This window comes from Oryzias melastigma, linkage group LG21 (genome assembly GCF_002922805.2).
Source record: "Oryzias melastigma strain HK-1 linkage group LG21, ASM292280v2, whole genome shotgun sequence".
NCBI classification, from domain to species: Eukaryota; Metazoa; Chordata; class Actinopteri; order Beloniformes; family Adrianichthyidae; genus Oryzias; species Oryzias melastigma.
In genome coordinates, this window is record NC_050532.1 from 3,960,041 (window position 1) to 3,984,177 (window position 24,137).

At 36.9% G+C, this 24,137-nt stretch overlaps 1 protein-coding gene and 1 long non-coding RNA gene across 6 annotated transcripts in view; one reads left to right on the forward strand and one right to left on the reverse strand.

The window, feature by feature from the left end:
- The window catches only part of il1rapl1a (interleukin 1 receptor accessory protein-like 1a), a 260,744-nt gene that overhangs the window by 104,532 nt on the left and 132,075 nt on the right, over positions 1-24,137 (reverse strand). For all 5 annotated transcript variants that reach the window (XM_024286881.2, XM_024286882.2, XM_024286879.2 and 2 more), the window contains one exon: positions 20,599-20,752. In XM_024286881.2, coding sequence (XP_024142649.1) covers positions 20,599-20,752 — 154 coding nt within the window. The remainder of the gene's footprint in view (positions 1-20,598; positions 20,753-24,137) is intronic.
- The window catches only part of LOC112155339, a 24,499-nt gene continuing 16,444 nt past the window's right edge, over positions 16,083-24,137 (forward strand). The window contains exons 1-2 of the long non-coding RNA XR_002920779.2: positions 16,083-16,131; positions 16,199-16,278. This is a non-coding gene — a long non-coding RNA (uncharacterized LOC112155339). The remainder of the gene's footprint in view (positions 16,132-16,198; positions 16,279-24,137) is intronic.

A 24,137-nucleotide genomic window follows, 5' to 3' on the forward strand; every position in this document is an offset into this window, starting at 1 on the left:
AGCTTTGTCCTGATATTCGTCTGTCTGTTAGCAAACAACACAACAGAAAAACAAACAACAGAGTTGAGAAAGAAGTTTTTCTAACTTATTTTACCACTCTTTCTCCGGCTGAATGTGTTAAATGTTCAGTCTGAGAGTTGCAGCTTTTCAATAACTTTTTTTTAGATGTAAACTCGGATGTCTAGCTCTACAGGGCAGGAGTCGATTAAATCGATTAAAAACCATTGATACAAAGTTTATATTGACAAAAAGGTATAAAATTGAACAGGAAGTAAATAATCACTTTCTGGTTAATTTTTTTTTAGCTTGTATTCCTGTTGTGTCTCTACTGTCTTTGCCTTTAAATTATGGAGTCTCGAAAGAGCCAGAATGAAATGAATATATACACCATTAAATAAATAAATAAATGTGCCATTAACTATTTAAATGTTGAAATCAATAAATAAATGTTGAAGTAAATGTGACATTAAAATATTAAAATAGAACATTTAAATATTTCATGACATATTTATTTATTTCATTGTCCCTTGTAAGTTAAAAGAGCCAAATTGAGATTAATAAATTTAATATGAAAAGAAATAAATACATGTGTCAATAATTATTTAAAAATACCATTAAATAAATAAAAGTTTCAATAAATAAATAAATGTTAAAATAAATGTGGCATTAAAATATTAAAATAGCACATTTAAGTATTTCATGACATATTTATTTATTTCACATTAAATATATTTATTTCAATTTGGCTCTTTCCTACCACGCCGGCAATGAAATAATGTTAAAAAGTGCTTTTTAATGTCTATTTTAATATTTCAATGCCACATTTATTTCAACATTTATTTAAACTTTTATTTATTTAATGCCACTTTTAAATAATTAATGACACATTTATTTATTTATTTCATATTAAATATATTTATTTTAATTTGGCTCTTTGGATCCACACTGGGCAATGAAATTATAATCACAATAATAGTCAAATAATACATATCTAGATTGTATCCATTTATTTAAAAGAATCCGACCATGTTGTATCGCCACAAAGATAGTTCAATCTTTTATGGATCGATACGTATTGAGTAACGCAACGAGGAAAGACACACAACACTAAAGCTATGTTCACACTACCCTTAATGAAAACATCGAATCGGTCACTTGCAGTAAAAAGTCAATGCAAAAGTGTGCAAATGCACATTTTGGGCTTTAGCGTTCAAACTCTTCACGAGTAGCTAGTTACTGTATGTCTGTTTTGGAATCCATGTGCAAAAAATGTGGCCATTGAACGCACACAAAGTTTTGACCAATCAGAGACTTGGATTTGGTACTATGTCCGTAGCTTAACGGAAACATATCTACTGTACGATGTTAGCAATCAGCATACACAAACTAAAACAAAATATCCAGGATTTCAATCAATGAAGCAGATGTAAAAATTGTTTCATTTTCTAATAAGATCCCACTTAACCTCCTTGAAAGCTCAGATATTACAGAGCACAACAGTTGTTCACTTCTAAATGCACAAGTGGCAGGAGAGATGACTGCGGGTTTGCCTGCTCAATACTTACAGAACGCAGCAAGTGTACATTCAGAGCTGAGCCTTGTCTGAATTCAATAATAGATTTCCTATTGTTGTCTAATTAAAAAAGGAGGGCCTGCTCCCCCGTAAGGCTCCTTGAGCTGTATCAAGGGGTGGAGAGGTTGCTGAGAATCCATCAAATGTGATGCAATTAATCAGCATAAAGCCTGCCTCAATGCACAGCTAAAAAAAGACCACTGCAACCCCAGCCCTCACACTGCGACAGCTTAGACTCCAAGCCACAGAGCGAACACTAACCTTGTAAGCACGGTTACACAAAAGGGACCCATTTGGCCAAACTGATACACATTTGTCATGACATAATTAAAAGCCTCCTCGAATGAAATAGTGTTTTAAAAATGTTCTTGAGGCCTTTTTTTCACGATGGAGGACATATTCAATGAATTTTTTTTTGTGTGTTTTTTTATTCAAATTGTTGTAGCAGATAAAAAAATATTTGGAACAATATAGTTGTTACGTACAAAGTATCGGCAGGCCACAAGCTCTGATACATCCTCTTGTAGACGACTAGATCCACAAACGTCTTTGTTTTCCTCATCCGAGCTGGTATCTGGATCAAAACTGTACTCCTGCATAGCTCCAATATTGCTTGCCATTTTTGTTGCGCTGCTAATAATAGCTTGGGGTTGTGAGAAACCAAAAACTAGCGCGAGAGCCTTACAGAGTAAACAAAGAGATAAGGGGAAATCAGTGCAGGCTTACTCCAAAACTTCTATGTCATATAGAACGACACAAGTATTTTTTTATTTTGGCTAAAAATTGCATAATCATAATTAATTAAAATGATTAAAAAACCACTGGGAAAGATTTTACAATTTTTCAAAGTTTGATTGGAGAGGGACTCAACAGTCACTCAACAAAATGTTTTAAACTAAACTGAATGGAATTCACTACAGTGTAAAACACATTTAAAAGCCTCAATTTCTTTCAAAAGACGACCATGTGTTTTATAATCCAGAGCCCCTTAAATATGGATTAATTCTGGTTGTGTTTACTGATGTTGTCATTTTGAGCATAACTAAGTAATTTTGTGCACTGTTTTAGTAGTTGCTCTGTCATGACATTTTTTTTACATTGTTGGTGATGATTCCACAAAAAACAGTTGCAGGCTGAAATGTGGTGAAATGTGATGGCCTCAATTTTAATACATATCACATGCCTTAAGGGCCATACCATGAAAAAACAACTTTTTGAGCTTTTATGTGTATTGTACTGTTCATTCCTCACTCTCAAGAACCCAAAAGCGATATTTTCATCCGTTCATGCATTTCTGAGTAATTCTCTAAAAACCTGGGCTCTCTGCAGCAGTTCCTCCCATGCCCTCAAAAGGTTCTCACGTGCTGATGTCACAGATTGAGGACAGCCCCTTTCGAGAAGAGTCAGCTCCGCCCCCCGTCCAACACCAGCCACACGCAGCAGCAGGCAGAGCTTCAAGAATCGAGTTGAGGTAATTTGTCTTTTAATGTTCCAAAGGTAATATATGATCATATATATGAATTCACTCTGAAAGGCTTCAGAAAATCATGGTATGGCCCCTTTAAGCACACCAGCCTTGGGAACGTGTGTTCAAGCTTCCAGTTCTATTGAAAAGTCTATGTAAACGCAAGTAAATATGCGTTCCACATACAAAACTCTCGCATTCTATGTACAAACACGTAGCCGTTGAATGTGCGTGAAAGTTGAACCAGGTTAAAGTTGACCAATCAGGGACTCAGATTAGCTAGTGAAGAATGAATAATGTCTCTTTTATTTCATAAAAGTACCAACCGTTGCAAAATTAATAATTTAAGTTTGTGGCTGACTGGAGTGAATATAGGATTACTTGAGTCATAATTTAACAACTTTTCAAATATAATCAAGTTACAAAGAAACACCAATCTGTGGTTGAGGACAGTGAGTTGTATAGACTAGAGACGCTATGCTAGCCTGTTTCTGTTGTTTCATGTACGTAAAGAGTGGCGTCATATTGGAAAGGTCAGTAAACAATGAGACTCGGCTTAGCAGATACTGTAAATTGACCATTAAATGCTTATTCTTTTTTAGTCCACAGCCCCAATGTGATGAAGTCTGTGTTTGGCTGCTGTAAAGCACACCGTGGCGGGGGTTTGGTGAGCTAGAGCCGGTCGTGACGCACCCCTGCGGGGGATTTGCACCCTGCGGTAGTCCCTCTTCGCTACTCATTCCTGGTTGTTTCTTTTCCTCTGCTTAGTAGTATGCTTCAGTTCAGCTGGTCATCCTCCAAAAAAAAAATAAAAATAAAAAATAGGTGGTCTTGCCAGAAAATTTTGAAAAAAGTGTTAAGTCTAATGTTACCATGGACTTTGAATAGGCTACAAGATCAGCCTAAATGTTCGCTATTGAGAGCAAACTCATTCAGATCTTCCTTAAATGTTTCCATTGACTCAATTAATTTAATAGTAAAAAGTGACATGCTTGTTTTTCCAGCTCTGTTTGTACAATTGTAGCACAGCGGTTAGCTGCTAATATGGCGTCCAACTTTGCATGTACGCGACAAGCTAGCACAACAACTCTTGCCTATTCGTCTCACTGGTTTAGTACATTTAGCTTATAAACCCTCTTTAGTGAAAATCAATGGACAAACAAATATTCAACAAAATGTGAAAAAGACTACAACAGCTGGTTAATAAAGATTGTCAATTTTATTTAAAACGTCCTTTAATTTTGAAACTGCTGTGCTTAGTTTAAGAAGTGCTTCAAAGCTGACTCAACTAAAATATTTTATTAAAAAAAGTAGTAGTTCAGAATTTCATTTTTAGGACCTTAGTGCCTGCTTTGTTTTGAACTGAGGTATATTTATGTTCCTTTTCAGGATATTAGACCACTTTTTAATATTGCTTTTAATACAGTTTCTTAATTCTAATTTAACGTTAAAGTCAACAGCATAAACGGTAAAGTAAAACAGCAGTTTTCTTAGCTTTAACACAAATGTATTCCAGATAAATGGGTCCCAGAGCAAGAAAAAGCATCCCGGCTCTGGCGGAGGAGCAGATATGTCTCCAACACATCTTTTCTTATTTTTCAGTTTGATGGAAGATGCCTCCAATATGAGAGGGAGATCTGGAAACTGTGACACAGTTTTCTAGAAGGATAGATATAAGAAGGGCGACATTTTAAATTAATAAAAATTCAAAATTTCTTCTTTTTTTATGTAAACAATGTTTTAACATACATTGCCGTTGTCATTTTTTTTAACGTGTCTTGATTTTCTTTTTTTTTATGTACAACAAAAGTATTTTGTAAGTTGGATCAATTTTTTTCCTTCACAAACTTATCATTCCCCCACCTGCCATCTACCCTCTTCATCTTCAAGGTATTCCCTCTTCTTCTGCTCCACAAAACATTCTTAAACTCAGTGAGACACAAAGGAAATTGTATGCCTGTGGTGATTGATGCTGTAAAGGGTTTTTTTTGGAATGAGTCTATGCGGCGCTTTGCCGTAGGAAGACAGCACTGATATGTTTGTTGCTTGTTGAACACTACTTTGTAGCAGCGTTTTTGTACTCAGCTCTCATTATTTCTGTTCCTCAGCGCTTTTCTTTAGTAGTCCTGTCAAGATCTTTCATGTTGGAGAATACATTTTCCTCTATACTCGTAAAAACAAATTTACATCTTTCATCAGGCTGAAAAGTTTCACCGATTAGCTATATCAAAAAGGACAAAAAAGCATGGAAATACGATTCTTTAAGATTTAACAAATTAGAATTGTTTTACTAATCAGGTTTTAATTTGTTAAATAACTGGAAGACTCCTGTTTGCTTTTTTCAGACACTTTTGTGTCAAAGTTTCAACTCAATTCTGTATTTCGTGTTGCTTTCCAATTATCCCGTTATACAGTCATATACGTTATTAGTCTCCTTCAGTCCATCAGGGTTACTGGGTTGTTGATGTGTGGTGAAGTAAAATAAAATGTATTATACTCCAAAAAAATGTTTTTCAACTTTTTTCAAGTGTTGATTTTTTTTATAAGAAAAACTAACCTTTATTTTTTAAACCAGGACTTTAGTGAAAACTTTAGGCTCAAATTGGCCGTAACATTCCCTATTGAATCAGTAATAAGAATGAGAACTAGAAAATGCTTAAATTTCAACCAGAAGTAAAAAAAAAAAAAAACTCCTTCTCACTTGGTTTTCTGAAGACTTGTCACTTGTTTTTTTTTTCCCCCTCCGGGGATGCATTTTGTTTTTTCCAATCTGACATGATCCTGGTTGCACTCAAAAGTTTCTGATATCACAACGTCTCCAAGAATGCAACTCTAGCTGCCAGCAGAAGAAATCTGTGCGCCACGATATTTTCCAGACACTCCAGTGTTTTGTTCGGCTTCAACACCCCGACAAACCGGGTCGCCCCCACACCTCTGCATCCGACGCGTTTTTACTAGAGACGATCTCATCAATTATCAAACTCTGCATCGCTAATTTTAAATCTAATAAATCACAATTGAGTGGAGTCAGTTAGAAAATGAGACAGGAAAGCATGGCAGACCCAAAAAGAGAACTAATTAAAAACAAAGAAACTTTTCATATAACATTGTAAAACTGCTAAATTGGCTGACTGTCTTTTGCAACGAGTCGTTTTAATCCGTTGTTTTCACACTCCTGAATGCAAAACATGGAGGAATCTCAAACTGTCTTGTTATGAATGTGAAAAAATTCTCATGCTCAGATCACATAAAATGAAATTTACCCATTTGGTCTACAGGTCTGTTCCATTGTTAAAACTTTTGATCTATTGTAAAATTTTTCTCAGTGGTTTTTTAGTTTTTATTTGTTTTTCAAAAAAAAAAAAGTCATTTTCAAGAATATTTTAATCAGATAAGCAGCAGTTGTGGGCGGGACACAAGCCCTTCCCCACTTCCCACCATCCATTTGTTTACACCTTCCAGCTAAATGCGTATTCTGGCTTCACCTTAGATCCAGATTCCTGCTCAGATGAGGGACACAAAGACGTACATGAATCTTGTCCTCTACAAGTGGATGCATCTAAATGGAGCAGAGCAGGGAACCCGATGCATTTTCTATGTAAGAAACACACAGTATTCCTTCATCTGCTCCTAATTAACAATGATTTGAACAAAGAAATACTCAGAAATTCAAATTTAAGCTTCATTTTCTTTACAAATGTTCTTCATCATCAGAAAAATGCCACAAACACGAGTTAAAAACACCCAACCCCCTTTTTTAAAAAATCAGAGTGAATAAGACAAAGTTAATTTTTTTAACTAAAGATTTGCACTTTTAACCCTCAGGGAAGCAGACTTCAGAAAGCAGTAAACAAATTGTGGTTTATTTGAATTTGTGCGTGCTTCACACACAGCGGCTGAACTGCAATGTCAGTTTTAAAACAGTTAGAGCACACAGTTGGATCCAGGGGCTTCAGTAGAATAACACACACACGCCACAACACTGCACACAGCCTCAGTAGATGCTGACGCCGGCTTCTTGGACCGACTCTCTGACTGTGCAGGGATGCCAGCCGAGGAGGAAAGAGGGAGAAAAGGAGCGGTGGCGATGCTGTAAATACATCATTTTCATTGTGTACCATAAAAAGTGGTGGCAACACAAAATGGTAATGACAGTTAAGGCGTTTAGTCACGGACTTGCTGCAAGGTGCTGAAAAAAAAAGGCAGCAACATATTGACACATGCAACATTTTCTGAGGCAACAGCACTGGATCCTTGTTAAAGTGAAGAGAGGCAGGCAGGGTGGGGGGCTGCGGCGCGGGGGCTTCATATTCTGCTTTTTCAGCCTATGGCCTTCTGGGCACAAAACTGGATACACAACATGTAGCTTCTGTATTGTTAAAAATGTTGCCCCAGCAAAAACAATTTAGTACTAGTTGTTGTTTTATTACTTAAGTAAGTATCAAAATTATTACCACGATTATATCAGACTGGACAATACAGCCAGAGTAATAGTGGATTTCTCTCCCTCACCCCTTCATATCCACTGCATACATTTGAGTATATTGCACAGATGAAAATTAGTCATACATGTACTGTATATATACAGTTGTAGTCTTTCAAATGAATTTTTCTAACATTTGATACAATACAAAGTGAAGTAACACAGGTAAAGTAAAAGTGTTCATTCTGGAGAAGTAAATTCTCATTCAACTCGTATTTAAGGCGAGCCCTGACTGTTGACCTCAGACTTACATTTTTGTATTTTTTGCATAACATAGATTACTATTAAAATGCAGGCGGAGGTGTGATAGAAATATTATCTTGATTAAGCAGTTGAATGTGTTTACTGGTCACCAATTTTTCATTATATCAAGAATTTTAACCAAATATCATAAATATCTTCCAGTTATTAATACTAATAATAGTTTTTGCTGCTATCTTATGTTTCCTCAAACAAGAAACTATTATATAAGATGTTTTATGTGGTCACTTATTTCATATTTAGGTACTATAAAAACAAAAAAATCATGGTCGATTATCCAAATGATTAATTTGTCTTTTTTTGAGAAAGTTTATCGGTTAATTAAAAAATGCCAAGACAAAGACTGTTTTTGACATGTGCAGTTGTTACTGTTACTGTTATTTCAGAGTAAAAAAATCCCCCTCCCCCCCATATATATATATATATATATATATATATATATATATATATGTATATATGGCACATGTGGACTTCAAAAGTCATGTCCACAACAAAGCCAGTGTGAGGTTGAAAAGGGCTGAATCCTCTGGAGGCAGAAATTGAACCTAAATTGGAGGCATAATGACATCTTTGTTGAAGCAGCATGCAAGGTAATAAACCCTGTGTTGTATAGACAAAGAGACCCAAAAAGGCTCACTGGGATGAAGCTAAAGTCTCTCTACTCCAGAGACGGCGGATTGAAAACACTTACATGAGTGATTTACATCAATGGGAGAGCGCATGACATTAAAGCTTTGTTTTTCCACTCGTCTCTCTGGAGTCGCTGCTCTGCTGAGAGGAACTCCCAGCTGCAGCGATTCACCATGCAAGCTGCTCCTCTAAAAGTGATTTTACTCTATGTGTAGTTTCATCATGGGTGTTCCATTGACCAAGACTGACGCTGCGTTCACACCGAACCCGATTAGCACATCAAATTCACTGCTTGACGCCTGCCTAAAATTGGGTTTATTAGCTTGATGCCTCAGCTATGTGTGGGAGGAGATCCATTATCAAAAAATGGCACCAAAACATGTTAGAAACATGATTTTCATGTAAGCGGGACTCTAAAATCACCTAAGTGACTGACATGATCAGTCACCAGAGATTAAGTCAAAAGTAGCTCTTTAAAAAAAAAAAAAATCAGAAGAACAGAGTCAGCCTCAAATAGCTTTGAACCCTCTGAACTGATCAAAAACCTCAATCTGATTCTCATTTAGAAGTCCGGCTTACGCAGACTAATGGTTACACCTCTTCAGGTGATACAACCTCAGAAACCTGTTATCCACCCACTTTTCCAAAGGGACCACCTTCCCTCCATGTTCTCCGGGCTCATTTTCTCCACTGGAGGTTAATGCGGCCACAGAGCCTCTATTTTTGAACTGGACAACGTATCGCCAACCCAATCCTCCATCCAGCATCAGCCCTTCTTCTTACAGTTCCAACGATCAGCTCTGACACTCAGAGACTATTCTCCACTTTCAAAGCTCCTTTATCTCATCCATCCAGAAAGTTCAAGATCTTTTTCTCCTGCAGCAGCTCCTGACTGAACCAACAATTCTGCTGCAGACAAATCATGTGGATGCCACAGAAGAACATGTGTTTACTGAGATTACTTGAATAATAATCATAATTTTTTTGGTCAAAACTAAAAAAAAAAAAAAATAGGCAAATCCAACATTTTTTTTTTATTCTTTCTGCAAATTATTGAGAAAATCACCCAATTTTTTCTTGTTACATCTTTCCATTTGCTTGTTTTTAAAATTTCTTTTATTTTAAATTCTTTTAATTAGTAAAATGTTTCATTTCTCTCTTATAACTTTTTATTGCACAATTTTTTACCCAGCAGTCCAATTGTATACTTAGATTTGGGGAAATCTCCTGTTCTCTTTGGCATCAAAGCAGATAGGACTGGGTTGACAAAATAGATAAATCAATTTGAATCGATCTAAACCTAATGGATCAATAATCGATCTATAAAAAGTGAGATCAATCTAGCACATAAATCTAAAGTCCACTAGCCTAATGCTGACATTTAATGGAATTTCCCATAGAACAGCTACTGCTTGGTCGACCTAAACATACATTGCTGACTAAGTGAACATCTTTATAAACTCACATGCATGAATTTTCTAAATTCTTTTAAGGAAACATTTTCTTAAAGTTACAATTTGTGATCTAAAACACATTTTTTTCTCATTCTTTGCTCATTCTTCTTGGAAAAAAAGTGTGAAAAAAGCGCTATCACCACCTAGTGGCCAAACTGAAACGCCCTCCAGGAGAAGCAGAACAATGTTTACGATGTTAATGATCTGAACAGTTTTTGTAAGAGCTTCTCTTTTTGAGAAACCATGTAACACTGTATGATATTAACAATCTCATTATTTCACTAACATATTTTACAGTATGTGAACTGTGTCAGGTTAATGCAAATATATTCAAAACATATAGTAGATCATTAATGTATTTCTAAACAAATGTGTTAAAATGTGTAAACTCAAAATTGAATTGAATTAAATTGAATTGAATTAAGTGGGACTGAAAAAATAATAAAATTTAAAAAAAAAAAAAATCAGAATCAAATTGATCCAGGCTCTGGTGAATTGAATTGAATTGATTCTGGAAATGATTATCGATATCCAGCCCTAACGAAGATAACCCATTAAAGGCAAGCTGTTCACTGAGTAAAAAGCAGTAAAATAAAAACAAAAAAAATCTGTCAAATTGTTCTTATTTTACTAATATTTTAGGGGGGAAATGATGTGAAGTGTTTCGTTTGTATTTTTTCCCCAGTATCCATATTTAGACCATTTTCAGGTCATGTACTATAATTCACACTTGTAATAATAAGGCTTCACCTGCTTGAATCATGTTTCTGAACGCTTTAGAGAAGAGAGAGGAACATCCCTGGCCTTCACTTGGCTAATTATCTAATCCCACTGACTAACCGTGGCTGCTCAAATCAAATTTAAGACAATAATGACTGCCCACAGACTGAATCTGGAGTCTGCTCGGCTCTCTAAACTCAGACATGCTAGTTTCCACTCGCCAGAAATCTCTGCACAGAATAACATGAGTCCAGGCTGTTTACGTGGATGGAAAGAGTTCCTGCATTTTTGTTCAGCTCTTGTTTCTGCAGCATCACATCAGAATAGAGGAAAGCAGTGTTAGCAATCAACATTATTATTATTATTATCTGGGATCATTATTATTGCTGCTCTGAGACTCCACACATCCATAAAAAGTATAATTTCATCAGATTAAGCTAATGTTTTGTTCGAAAAAAAAAAAAATTCCTATTTGTGTTAACTTCAACCCAGTGTGGAAAATTCTGATTTTGTTCACCTACATTCATATCAAGAAGTTTGATTGTAGCTTTGAAGTGTTTTATTTAGTTCTTTGTGCTCTTATTTGTGTTTTTACTTTTTATTTGTGTTTTCCCCTCAACGTTACACACACCTCTTCTGTTCACACCTTTTCTGCTTTTCTTGCTAGTCTTGTCTTTGTCTCATGTTTTCTTTAGATTCTATTTTCAGTTAGGATGTTATTTTCAGAAAATATTAAGATTATAAGACAAAAATCCCCATTTTCAGCAGGTATGATTGAATCTGGAAGTCAACCTAAAACTACTTCCAACGATAAGAAAGTTATTGATGGGTTTATGTTAAAATCTTGTTCTGTTTATCGAAAGTTCAACAAACTAATTTGAGTTGAGTTAATTTCCCATAAGCACTTTGTTTACACTAGCTTATAGGACCTCACAAGATCAAGCTAACATTAGCATAGCAAAACAAACAGCGAGCAATATTGGGGCAATCCAACCGTACAGTTTAGAGCTAGATGTCAGACAGACAAGGAAATGAAGACTTTAATTGATCTATTTGTCTGCATCAAAATTGTAGAGGGAAGACTTTGGTCCACCTATCGCAGTTACCTGAGCTTTTTCAAACCGCTGGTTTTCATCTGCTACTGATCCAACACAATTAGAATCAAGAAATACTCACAAACACAGTTTTAACCTTAAATATTTTATGGTGCCTTCCATTATGAGAAAAAGGCTACAAGAACATCTTAAAAAACCCACAATTTGTTCTAGGCTAGAGTACCAGTACTAGATATGGAGCGCACCAATATCAGTACCGGCACTGATTCTGGTGCTGAGTTAGGGTACCAGTACTAGTTTAGAGTACTGGGACACGGAGCACACACAAATCAGTACCAGCCCCCAACCGGTACCAGACGCGGTACTGGATGCAAACCCGTACTGGGTTAGGGTACTGGATGTGTTCCAAGGACCAGTCCGCGTCCAGGTTGCGGACCCTTGATTTTACAAACAGCCCGAAACGACGAGTTGGGGACTCCCAAAACATCAAAAAGTGGGGTCCTTACCCAAACATCAATATGTGAGGACTTGGAGATGGCAATGTGTTGGTGTCAGAGGGTGGAGGGAACTTAGCTTGATAGTGAAAAAGTAATTGGACAAAATTATTGAAACAGTCAAGAAAAAAAAAAGCCTGTTTTGTTGGTTAAAACTTTCTAAATCAGACTGGAAAAAATGTTAAATGGTTAATTTCCAAAATAGCAAACAGCATTTTTTTTTTTTTGCGTTGTTCTGATGTCCTAAAATAACACCACTTTTGAATCTGTATAGTTAGTGCTACAGCTTTTTTTCCTTCTTTCTAACCGCAGGACTTAAACTGTCAAACATGTCTTCTCCCAAATCCAGAACAAGCTCTCTAAGTTCAAACAAATTCACAGAACTCCTACATACGGAAATATCATGTCCTGCTCAGATGTACACTGCCAGCCTTTGAAATATACTGTTTAATTATTGAGCCCTACTTCAAAAGGCTGCAGAATGACGGGATTTAAATTTCACTTATGCCTGATAAAGCCCTTTGGGCTCAGATAATGATAATAACCAGGGAGTGTGGGTAAGTGCATGGGTGGAGTTGGGTGGGTCGTGCAAGATTAATTGCAGAATATGCAAATTTCATTTGTCACATGCAGATTGATGTCACTATTAATGAAATTAAAACAATGTAAACCCGGGGCCGCTGGGAGTCTGAAGGGGACGGCTGGTGACTGGCGATGAGATGAGGTGCGGAGACGCCGCGGTGGCGAGGTCGAAGGTGAGGTTCACACCCACCCAGACAGGAAGAAAATGATTGTTAACTTCAATCTAATGAGCACTTCCGCCCAACTCCATGCGGGCGCCATGGTTTCTCTACGAGGGCGCTGCAGTAAATTTGCAGGCTTAATAGACCTTTTAGGGTGCTGGACGGGTGTAAGGTTGTGTTACTCGGTAGGTTATGTTACCCACCGTACACATAAAGCGGTTTAATGATGTGTTCACCAGTCCCCCCATGGGTGTGATTGATGCTCCTGTGAATAGAACCAGCACTCGCAAAGATGCATGTGGGTAACACTAGGAAAAGCACTGGAATTCCACTTATCTCAGGTGTGATTTTATTATCTACTCCCCTACGTACTGTCCACTTGCTGGGGTTAAGTGTTTACAGGGTTTGTGATGGGTCAACACGCTCCTAGTAGGAAAGCTGCAATTTATTCACGTATGATTCAAGCCCATAGACTGCAGCGCGAGGGTTTTAGCTTAGAGGAATGCTATCTCTTCTTCTCAGCCCACACCTCTTATCTCTACCTACTCGTTCCTCCTCTTGCCAGGATCGTATCACCGCTAACCTCAGCCTCTCCATCCATCTCCTCTCCAGATGCACGAGGACAGAAAGCAGATGAAAGCTCTAGCTCCTCCCGTCTTTCTGCTCGGCTTCTGACTTTCACACGGATCAAAACGCAAGTGGCAACGTAAAAGCCGAGTTATTGCTTATTAAATACACGGAACAGTCATGCTCGCACGCGGGAGAACGTTTTATAAGGTCGTGAATTGGTCAGGTCTTTGAAGGTGACCTTACAGGAGATGAGCTGGAACGGGAAACCTTCCCACTCCTCCCTTTTCTCATTATACACACAAATAATTCCACAAGCTTTTCTTCTTCTCTTTTCTTTTTTTGCTCGAGACAAGCGTGCACGTGAAACACACAGCTGTTTGCCTCTCAGGTGGGAGATGGAGCCTAGAAACAGATGGGTAGTCAGATATTGTGAAGTCTGAAGGATAAATCTTGAAAAATAAAAGCTTTAATTCAGCTTCTATGCATTTCTAGTGTAGGGTTTTGTTTATTTTTTTTTATTTTTTTTACAATGTTACACTTTTATAGTTTGCTATGAACAAAAAAACTGTCATTTTCAAGGACATAGTTTCTGCAGAGCACCAGAAGTTCATTAGAAATTCACCTCTGAGTTTTGGACAGAACTGTTGGCGTGGAGTAAGCCCACCCCCACTTCCCGACATCAGTTTACACTGTCTCCCACTAGCTTACAGCCCCTCACATCCCCAACCTAACATTATTAATGCAATAAAAATCAAGCAGACCTGGCAACGGAACAAAAAGGCGTCCAGACATTGTCCGCCAGAGCCGGAAGGTTACTTTCTCCCCCTCTCATTTTTGTGCAAAAATACTTTTATTTATCCAGTTTTTAATTCATCAGTATGGAGCGGATCAGGACTTGCTGTAGTATTTTTTACGTCACAAATGTGATCTTTTTCAAGCAGCATTTTTGCGTTTGCTTCATAACAATTTGAAGACAGAAATACTCAGAAATATAATTTTAAGCTTAATTTTCTTTATGTATGTCCTCCATCATCAGAAAAATGTCACAAAACATGTTAAAAATACCAAAAAAAAAAAACACAATTTTCTTTGGAGTGGGTCTTTAATATGATTATTTGCCAACTTAGTGCTCTCCGAAAGGTAATGTAATGTAGATGATTGCTCCTCTTGCAGATTTCCTCCTGCCCTCTCCATTTTCAATCCAATGTGCCAAATGGCACATTTACATTGGCCATAACCTCAATCACCATGCTTGCTGGCTATGCTGAATGTTCAGGCAGACATTTGAGCTGTGAGGGGATGCAGACTGAGGTATAATGGCAGCAGAAGATAGAAACCCTCGCCTGAGGCATCCATCAAACCAAACGACTCCATTACAGTAACTCTGACAGAGGCAAACAGTAATGTGTACTGTGATAAACACTGGGATAATAGTCTGTTTATAGTCCTGGACACACTGTTTCTGCTGAGAAACACTGGGGAGGAATACAGATAAGATATGCCGACCTCTCTTTCTTTTCCACACCTTCTCTCTATTTTTTTCTTTTTTTTGCTGCTATCAGTAACTTTCACTCCCTTGTTCTCTTTATCCTTTTCCACTCTCTCCGTCTAATATTTTCCCTCTCACAGAGGGAGCTGCATGCATCAGCTGAGCGGGGCTTTCTTTTTATCTGCTGTTTGACTGTAGCAGACCTTACCACCACGGTGCAGGTACGAGGCCTGGAAGAACCATCAACATTTTTGGTTTGGGAATTTTTTCAGTGTTAAGACTATTGTTGAGTTTAGTTAATACTTCAGCTATGTGCTAGCTGTTTTGGCTAGTTTAGACATTTCTTCATTTTTTAAAATTATTTTTGAGTTTAGGTAATATTTCAGCTGCATACTAGCTATTTTTGCTGATTTTGACTTGTTTCTGTTTTTAGACTATTGTTGAGTTTAGCTAATATTTCAGCTACATGCAGGTGTTTATGCTAGTTTAGGCTTTTTTCAGTTTTTATGCTAGTTTTGAGTTTAGCTACTTCTTGTTGCCAATTTTGACTTCTTTAAGTTTTTAGGCTATTGTTGAGTTTAGCTAATATTTCAGCTGCATGCTAGCTGTTTTTATTAATTTGAACTTTTTTCAGCTTTTAGGCTATTTTTGAGTTTAGCTAATATTTCAGCAATGTGCAAGCTATTTTGGCTAGTTTAGGCATTTTTTCATTCATTTTTAGGCTAATTTAAAGCTTATCTGAAATTTCAGCTACATTTGAGGTGTTTTTGCTAATTTAAACTTTTTCAGTATGTGGGGTGATTTGGAGTTTAGCTAATATTTCAGTGACACACAAGCAATTTTGCTAGTTTGTGCTTTTTTCAAAAATTAAGGCTAATTTGGAGCTTAGCTACAATCTCAGCAACATTGTAGATGTTTTTGCTAATTTAAACTTTTTTTCATTTTTGTGGGCTGATTTGGAGTTCAGCTAATATTTTTGCTTTATATTAGCTCTTTTGGCTATATTTGACAGTTTACCAGTTTTTTCATACTAATAATCTGGCCTTTTGCTGACATTTTTGCTTGCTATCAGTTTAAGCATTTTCAGCTATTAGTTTTTTTTTTCAGGTATTAGCTTCAACGTTTTCTGCTATAAATTTCAGCATCTTCAGCGACCAAATTCAGCTTACAGGATTCAAACCAGCATTATTGCAGGTAATGCTGTATATCTAGTTCTCTTTATCCTACTCCACTCTCTCTTTAAAATATCTTTCTTTCACAGAGGGAGCTGCATGCATCAGCTGAAAGGCGCTTTCTTTTTATCTGCTGTTGGACTGTAGCAGCCTTACCACCACGGCGCAGGTACGAGGCCTTGGAGAACCATCAAAATAGAGTAAAATTATTCAGTTCTGGCATGAAAAAGCAGCGATATGACGACAGACTTTTGTGTTATCAGAGCTTTAGGAATACAAACACACACTCAAACATGGTTGCTCGTCCTAATGTGCATCAGTTGCACAGGTGGGCAGTGGGTTTCAGTTCAGATGGGGCTTTTGTGTCGGGGAAACATGGTGACTCTTCTGTCTATGATCTTAATTCTCAGTGGAAAAAAAATACAAGCTTGCTACTGCTGCAATGGATCAGTTAAAGAAGTTACCAAAAAACACTCTTTTTTACCAGGAGGTTTATTGAGAAGGAAACTAAATCTTCTTTATATCAGCATTTCTGTTCTCACTAAATTAAAGCACTTTATTCACCCATACACACACACATTCTCACACTGATAGCAGCTCTCCTCCCAGTCACTAGCGCCAACCTACTGTATAAGCACCAGGAGCAATGTAGGGTTCAGTGTCTTTTTTAACCCAGGGAAAAGCTAGCTTACTTACATTATTTTGAAAAGTTCTGTAGAAATAAAACGGGCTGTCATATCATATTTAAGTCAGTAGTAGTCACTTTTTTGTCAACGAAAAAAAGTTCAGATTACTGGCATAAATTCCTAAAAAAAATAGATATATTTGACAGTTTAAAGAAATAATAATGAATATCAAGTTAAAAATGCTCTCATTATTAATTATGCAACATAAAGTGACTCTACAAGCCGTAGCGAACGGGTCTGTAAAATGTTTGTCTAAAGTTTGGGATTCTTTTGGTATTTAGATGAAACAATTTAGTTTATAAAACATGTCTATTGGAAACACTGTTGTCTGTTTAGGTTAAAGGGCTGTCAATGTTTTCTAGCTGTTTCATTTTTGTTGCCGTCTTTATTTATCGTCTTCATGTCATATATCTACTGGACAGTGGTGTACCGTCGGGGCCTGCAGAGTCTTCAGTGAAGGCCTAGATCTAAATCACAGAGGAATTTTTATGTACATATATATATATATATATATATATATACGTGTACATACATATATACATTTGTCCAAAATATAATTTAGATAATTCCCACAGCTCTGTCCCCTTCTCTCAGAGTGTTTTTCACATGCAAGTTTGTAACCAATCAGACCTCCTGTTTTAAATATGCATAGAAACGATGGAGATTAAATACATATTATTTTAATTTTCCTCCATCAATTCATGAATTGAATCGGATCACCACCAAAGTAACGATCCACGGCCCCAGTAATAAAAGCAGGAGTTTGTTTTTGTCTCTATCCTATCCAGAAGAATTCGCTCTTAAAAAAGGGATTAATGTGATCTGTGATCATTGCTGACCTCTATTACAAAAAATGACCCTAAATAGATGCTTCGCCCAGATTTCAATTAGAGGAAGCAACACCGGAATTAAGCATCACACCATAACCCCCAACTCACACACATTTACATTCAAACACACAAACGAGGGACTGTGTCAAGGTATAAGCCAGTGTCTCTTCCACTATTTTTAAGATTAGTTAAACTTAATTACCTCATTCATCTCTTCGGGCTATTAAACAAACGACAACATTAGCAATCGCACCTTAAACGTAGTTTGGCCTTTTAAGCTCGCTGTCCAGGTAATGGCGGCTTTAACAGAATGTGATAAAATGCAAACAATCGCACGCCCACTTGAAGGTATGATGGTGTGGGTTTATTAAGAGGGAATGAGCTAATCTGATTCTAGCAGGAGGACGGCAGTAAAACAGAAGAACCCCAGTTATGTACAGTAATGAGGTCAAATGCTTTGATGGCACAGAGCTGGGTTTGTTTTTGTGGGAGGAGGAGCGTGATCTGGAATAGACTCAATGTGATTAGGTAAAAAAGAGAAAAGTCTGCACTAATCAGTGCAACATGAGCATCATTCCTAGTGCTGTGAAGGATCAATGAAAAAAGAAAAAAAGACTATAAGATGAATATATGAAAAATAAAATAAACACAAATAAAATGAACAAACAAATGAAATAAACTAAAGTAAAATAAACTAAAACAAAATAAAATACATTTAAATAAACTAAAATAAAAAATAAACTGAATTAACATAAACTGAATTAAACTTAAATAAACCAAAATAAACTAAACTAAAGTAAAGTAAAATAAACTAAAATGAAAAACTAAAGTAAACCAAAATAAAATGAGAAAACAAAAAAAAACGATAAAACAAAACAAAATAAAATCAATTAAAATAAACTATGGTAAAATTAACTAAACTAACATAAGCTAAACTAAAATGAACTAAACTAAAATAAACTAAAGTAAAGTAAGATAAACTAAAGTAAAGTATGATAAACTAAAATAAAAAAAAGTAAAATAAACTAAGGTAAAATAAACTAAAATAAAAAACTAAAATAAACCAAAATAAAATAAACTAAAGTAAAGTATGATAAACTAAAATAAAAAAACCAAAATAAAGTAAAATAAACTAAAATAAAGTAAAATAAACTAAAATAAAAAAAAACAAAGTAAACTAAAATAAACTAAAATAAAATAAAATAAAATAAAACTAAATAAAACAATCAAATAAAAACACTGTCTCTGCAGTTATGCTGCAAATTTTTTGAGACAAGTCCTAATGGGGACCTGTATGGAATTTCATGCAAAGGGGCCCCCAACGCCAGAGAGCAGGGGTGGCACAGGAGCATGGAGAGTGCAAGCTCCAGCCCAGCCAGAAAAATAGCCCTCCTGCAACGCCAGGGGGCCCTGCATGAGACCCCACCCCCGGAGAGCACGTCCCCCACAGCACAGACAAGCAGCCCACCACTCCAGCTTCCTCCCACGGTCTAAAAACACACTTTGTAGGTTAATTGGTATCTCTAAATTGCCCCTAGATGTTAATATGAGCGTGACTGTGTGACCTGTTCAGGGAGTAAACAAGCAAACAACTGTATTCCAAGTTATTAAATTTATAAACTGACCAATCAGACACCTCAATAAGTGTGTGGTCTCATGTTGAACATTGGAAATGTTTAAACGATTAATCTGAGCACACTTTAAAGTGGTAGAGGTGTGACCTTCCAACAAGCTCTCTCCTGATTGGCGAGAGTGGTTATCATAGAAATCTTGACTCAGATCGACGCGGACCAATCAATGGCAACATACGTATTGCAAAAAAGTGCAACTAAGTTGAATTGTATTTCACTGCAGCGTCAAACTCACTCAGTCCAGTTCTCATGTACAGTCAGTGGTTGTAATACAGGTTTGTTCATGATTTAAAATCAGCTGACATCATTATAAAACATGATTAAATTAAGTTGTTGTTCTTTTCACACTGATTACTTGGAGTTAGTTCTGATCATAACACAAAAATGTGACTGGGATGACTTGGCATTAATGTCAGAACAGTATTTAAAAAAAAATATTTCCTTTGTTGAGTATGAGTAAACTTTGTGAAATGAGTAAAAATGAGTAAACCCCAACATCAGTTCTGCTGAAAATGTCTTAAAGGCTGCAAAAGCAGAAGGCTGGACTGAATGTTAAATTGATGTGAACCTGTGGGTGGCTGGGCTGAAGTCCACCTTTTGCCAGCCTGACAGGCGTGTACGGCGCTCTCCTGAGGCCGCCACCGCCGCCGCCGTTGCTGCTGCTGCACACGCACTGCAGCACACTCTGGAAGCCCTCAAACGACTTCAGTCTGAGCCGGGGAAGATTTCATAAATATTGCATTTCCCAGAGTGGAGCGGTGACCGTGATGCTTCATCATCACTGAGAACAACACAACTACAATTTTATAGTAAATATTTCATGAAGTGCTGTTGGTGGGCTCAGTGGAAGGGCGAGGACCGAGCAGATCATTCACCGCATGAAACTGGAGCGGAAGGCTGAACACAAATGTCAGGGCGGAGAACTTTCTAAAGCTTACCGCGCTCACACAGTTTGAGAGGGTGGAACGCCACCATGCATTTCTTTATTTAATGTGCCGCCGTACAAGGTAAAGACAGTAAAACATTAGAGACTGACAGAAAAAAGTCAATCTCCTGACCTTTTCCGGGCTCTTTAGCTCTCATTGTTAGGGCTTTGGCCTGCAGCCTTAAATATTTCAGCTCTGCTTGGCTGACTAGAAACTGCTGAGCGTGAAAAAAAAGGAGCAGAGGCCAGGCCTGAGCATTCAACCTCCCTTAACAATTAACACAGCAGTGGGAGATCACTGCAGCAATCAGTGAGTCTCCTGCCTGCATGCATGTATTTGTTTGTTCATTCATTCCACTTGTTCTCACAAAAACATCTTAGGAGAACTTGTAAAAAAAAGGATGTTTTTCCTCTTACCGGTGACGGTGAGTTCAGTCGTCCTTCTGACGACGAAGCCGCTGAATTGGACCTCACAAGTGTAATTCCCAATCTCCTCTTCAGTTACTTCTTGGATAAACAGAATGTCTTTCTTCTGGATGATGCTGGCTCTCCACTGCTTTGGATGACACTCCTGGATATTAAAATAAACAGAACAGATGGGTCAGAGCGAGTACGAAAGCTTTTGAATGGCTTATTAAAGACCCACTCCAATGGAAATGGTGTTCTTAATGTGTTCTTGTGGCATTTTCTGATGATGGAGGACAGATTCAAAGAAAGATAACTTTAACATTGTATTTCTGAGAATTTCTTCATTCAAATTGTTGTGGATCATCTGTTAATCTGTTGTGAAAACAATCAGAAGGTCTCAAACTGCACCATCCTGATGCCGTGCTTGTAAACGGCGGGGGTTAACCTTCAGGTGGAGGTGAACGGACCCCCTGAGCTGAACGCTTCATATAAATGGGGAAAACAATTTCTGCACCCGTTATTATTTAAAGTCTCACTCTGATAATCTTTTGATTTATTCTAAAACTAAGTTAGATTAGACTAGACGAGACTAGACTACACTAGACTAGACTAGACTAGACTAGATTACATTACATTACATAAGACTATACTGGATTGGATTAGATTACATCAGATTAGATTAAACTAGACTAGATTAGATTACACTAGACTAGACTATATCAGATTAAATTACACTAGACTGGACTATAATAGATTCAATTACACTCGATTAGATTACACTAGACTAGACTAGATTAGATGAGACTAGATTAAATTGTATTAGATTAGATTACACTAGACTATATTATATTACAGTAGACTAGACTAGATTAGATTACACAAGACTTTATTAGATGACACTAGACTAGATTAAATTACACTAGACTAGACTATATCAGATTAAATTATACTAGACTGGACTATATTAGATTCAATTACACTCAAATTGATTACACTAGACTAGATTAGATTCAATTACACTCGAATTGATTACACTAGACTAGACTAGATTAGATTAGACAAGATTAAATTGTATTAGATTAGATTACACTAGACTATATGATATTACAGCAGAGTAGACTAGATTAGATTAGACTATACTTTATTAGATTACAGTTGACTAGATTAGGATACATTAGACTAGATTAGATTACACTAAACTAGATGAGACTGCACTAGACTAGATTAGACTAAACTATATTAGATTAAACTAGACTAGACTAGATTAGATTAGACAAGATTAAATTGTATTAGATTAGATTACACTAGACTATATGATATTACAGCAGAGTAGACTAGATTAGATTAGACTATACTTTATTAGATTACACTAGACTAGACTAGATTACACTAAACTAGATTAGACTACACTAGACTAGATTAGATTACACTAAACTAGATTAGACTACACTAGACTAGATTAGATTACACCAGACTAGATCAGACTAAACTAGACTAGATTAGACTAAACTAGACTAGATTAGATTACACTAGAATAGATTAGATCAATCTAGATTACATTACACTAGACTAGTTTAGTCTACACCAGACTAGATTAGATTACGTTAGACTAGATTAGACTAAACTAAACTAGATTAGATTAAACTACACTAGACTAGATTCGATTACACTAGACTAGATTAGACTAAACTAGATTAGATTATACTAGACTATATTAGGCTAGACTAGATTAGACTACACTAGACTAGATTAGACTAGACTAGATTAGATTGCATTAGACTAGATTAGACTAACTAAACTAGATTACATTACACTAGATTAGATCAGACTACACCAGATTAGATTACACTAGACTAGATCAGATCAGATTTCACTTGACTAGATTAGATTAGATTACACTAGACTAGATTAGATTTGATTAGATGACATTAAACTAGACTAGAGTAGATTAGATTAGATTAGATTAGATTAGATTAGATTAGATTGGAAAACAAGCTGCGACAAGCCGGTTTCTCTCTCAGATTCTGCTTGAATGACGTCGATCGTGTTAACAGTTGAAAAGTTACAGAATGTTAAAGATTGTGTGTTTAAACGTCACCAACAACGCCTCAGGTATTAAAGGGCTGAAGTGTTAAGAAAAGAATTTTAGACAAACATTTTACAAAAATAAAAACCTGGATGGGCATATCAAAGGTGTATCAAGTGGCGGCGATGTAATCACGCTGCTACCAAACGTATGAATTCTCTTTGGCAAAATGATCAATCTTTCCTCTTATCCTGCTTATCTTATCAAGATTTATTGCTCTGAACTTAATATTCTCCATTCAATATTCCACTAAGGCCACAGAGGATGGAGAATTGTATTTACAGCAGCCTCTCACGGAAAACTAAAAATGTTTGTATTGTGTGTCCGTGTCAGTATGCATGCGCATGAACGCCGAGCGTCTTCCCGGTGCTCTGGCGGGGACAGCGATGGCTCGGCGGATTCTTTTCCATCATCGCTCCTGGCAACTGTTGAAATTCAATCATAGTGGCTCTGCAGTGATCCAAATAACTCGGAGTCCCAGCACTCCCAGTCATTACCCAGATTGTAATTGAATTGTAGAAAAACCTAGAGGTCGAGCCCTGCCAGCTAATCTACTGCTGATCTGCCTGTGATTAGTCTGGCCTGAGCCCTTTTGTTGGGAAGCGCTTTGCTGTCCACAGGCTGTGCCTGACCCAGGAAAAGGCAGAGGAGGAGGAAGAGGAGGGGGTGAATGCTGAATAAAAATCAGGGAACAGGATCATTTGGAGGGCATCCGATCTTCCCTCAGGGCACGGAGTGACATTGCAGGATTCCTACTCACAGAACTTTGGTTCTCATTAGGAATGTATTTGCTGGGGCCGCCCTCTGTGCTCTTCTCATTCTCTCTCAATAACTCTTACAATGAACACGGACGACTTCATCTTGCAGTCCCTCTCCGATCGTCTTGCGTTCCCAGTGGTCTAATCATGATTATGCCCTTTTACCCAAAACCAAGAAAATCTGTGTTGTTTTCTATGACATAGTTTCTGCAGAGCAGCAGGAGTTCTTTAAAATTTTGCATCTAATTGAGGGTGGGACCTCATTTCCCCTCCCTGTTAGTGAGAGCTGTCTGTTTAGATCAGGGGTCTCAAACTCAAATCAGCCGGGGGCCACTGGAGGCGGAGTCTAGTTGAGGCCGGGCCGCATCAGGATTTTCTCAAGAAAATCGCTGAGAAAACATTCCAATATTCTTAAATATCTCTATTTTTAACACAAAATAATGAAAAAATAATGAACGACGTGTATAGATCTTTGTCCGTGTTGATTTATATATATATAAAAATAAGGGTAGTTAATGTCTGCTTCTGAAATAGTTTATATTGAAGATTAAATTTAAGATATATTGCTAGGGGTAGGATTAAAAAAAGTTTTTTAAACTTCTTCCTACTCCCTTTCGAACTACATAATAGAGGTGTAATGTTTTTATATATAATTTATGTAGAATTTTCTGTTGTTGTTTTCTTGTTTTTTACCATGTACATTA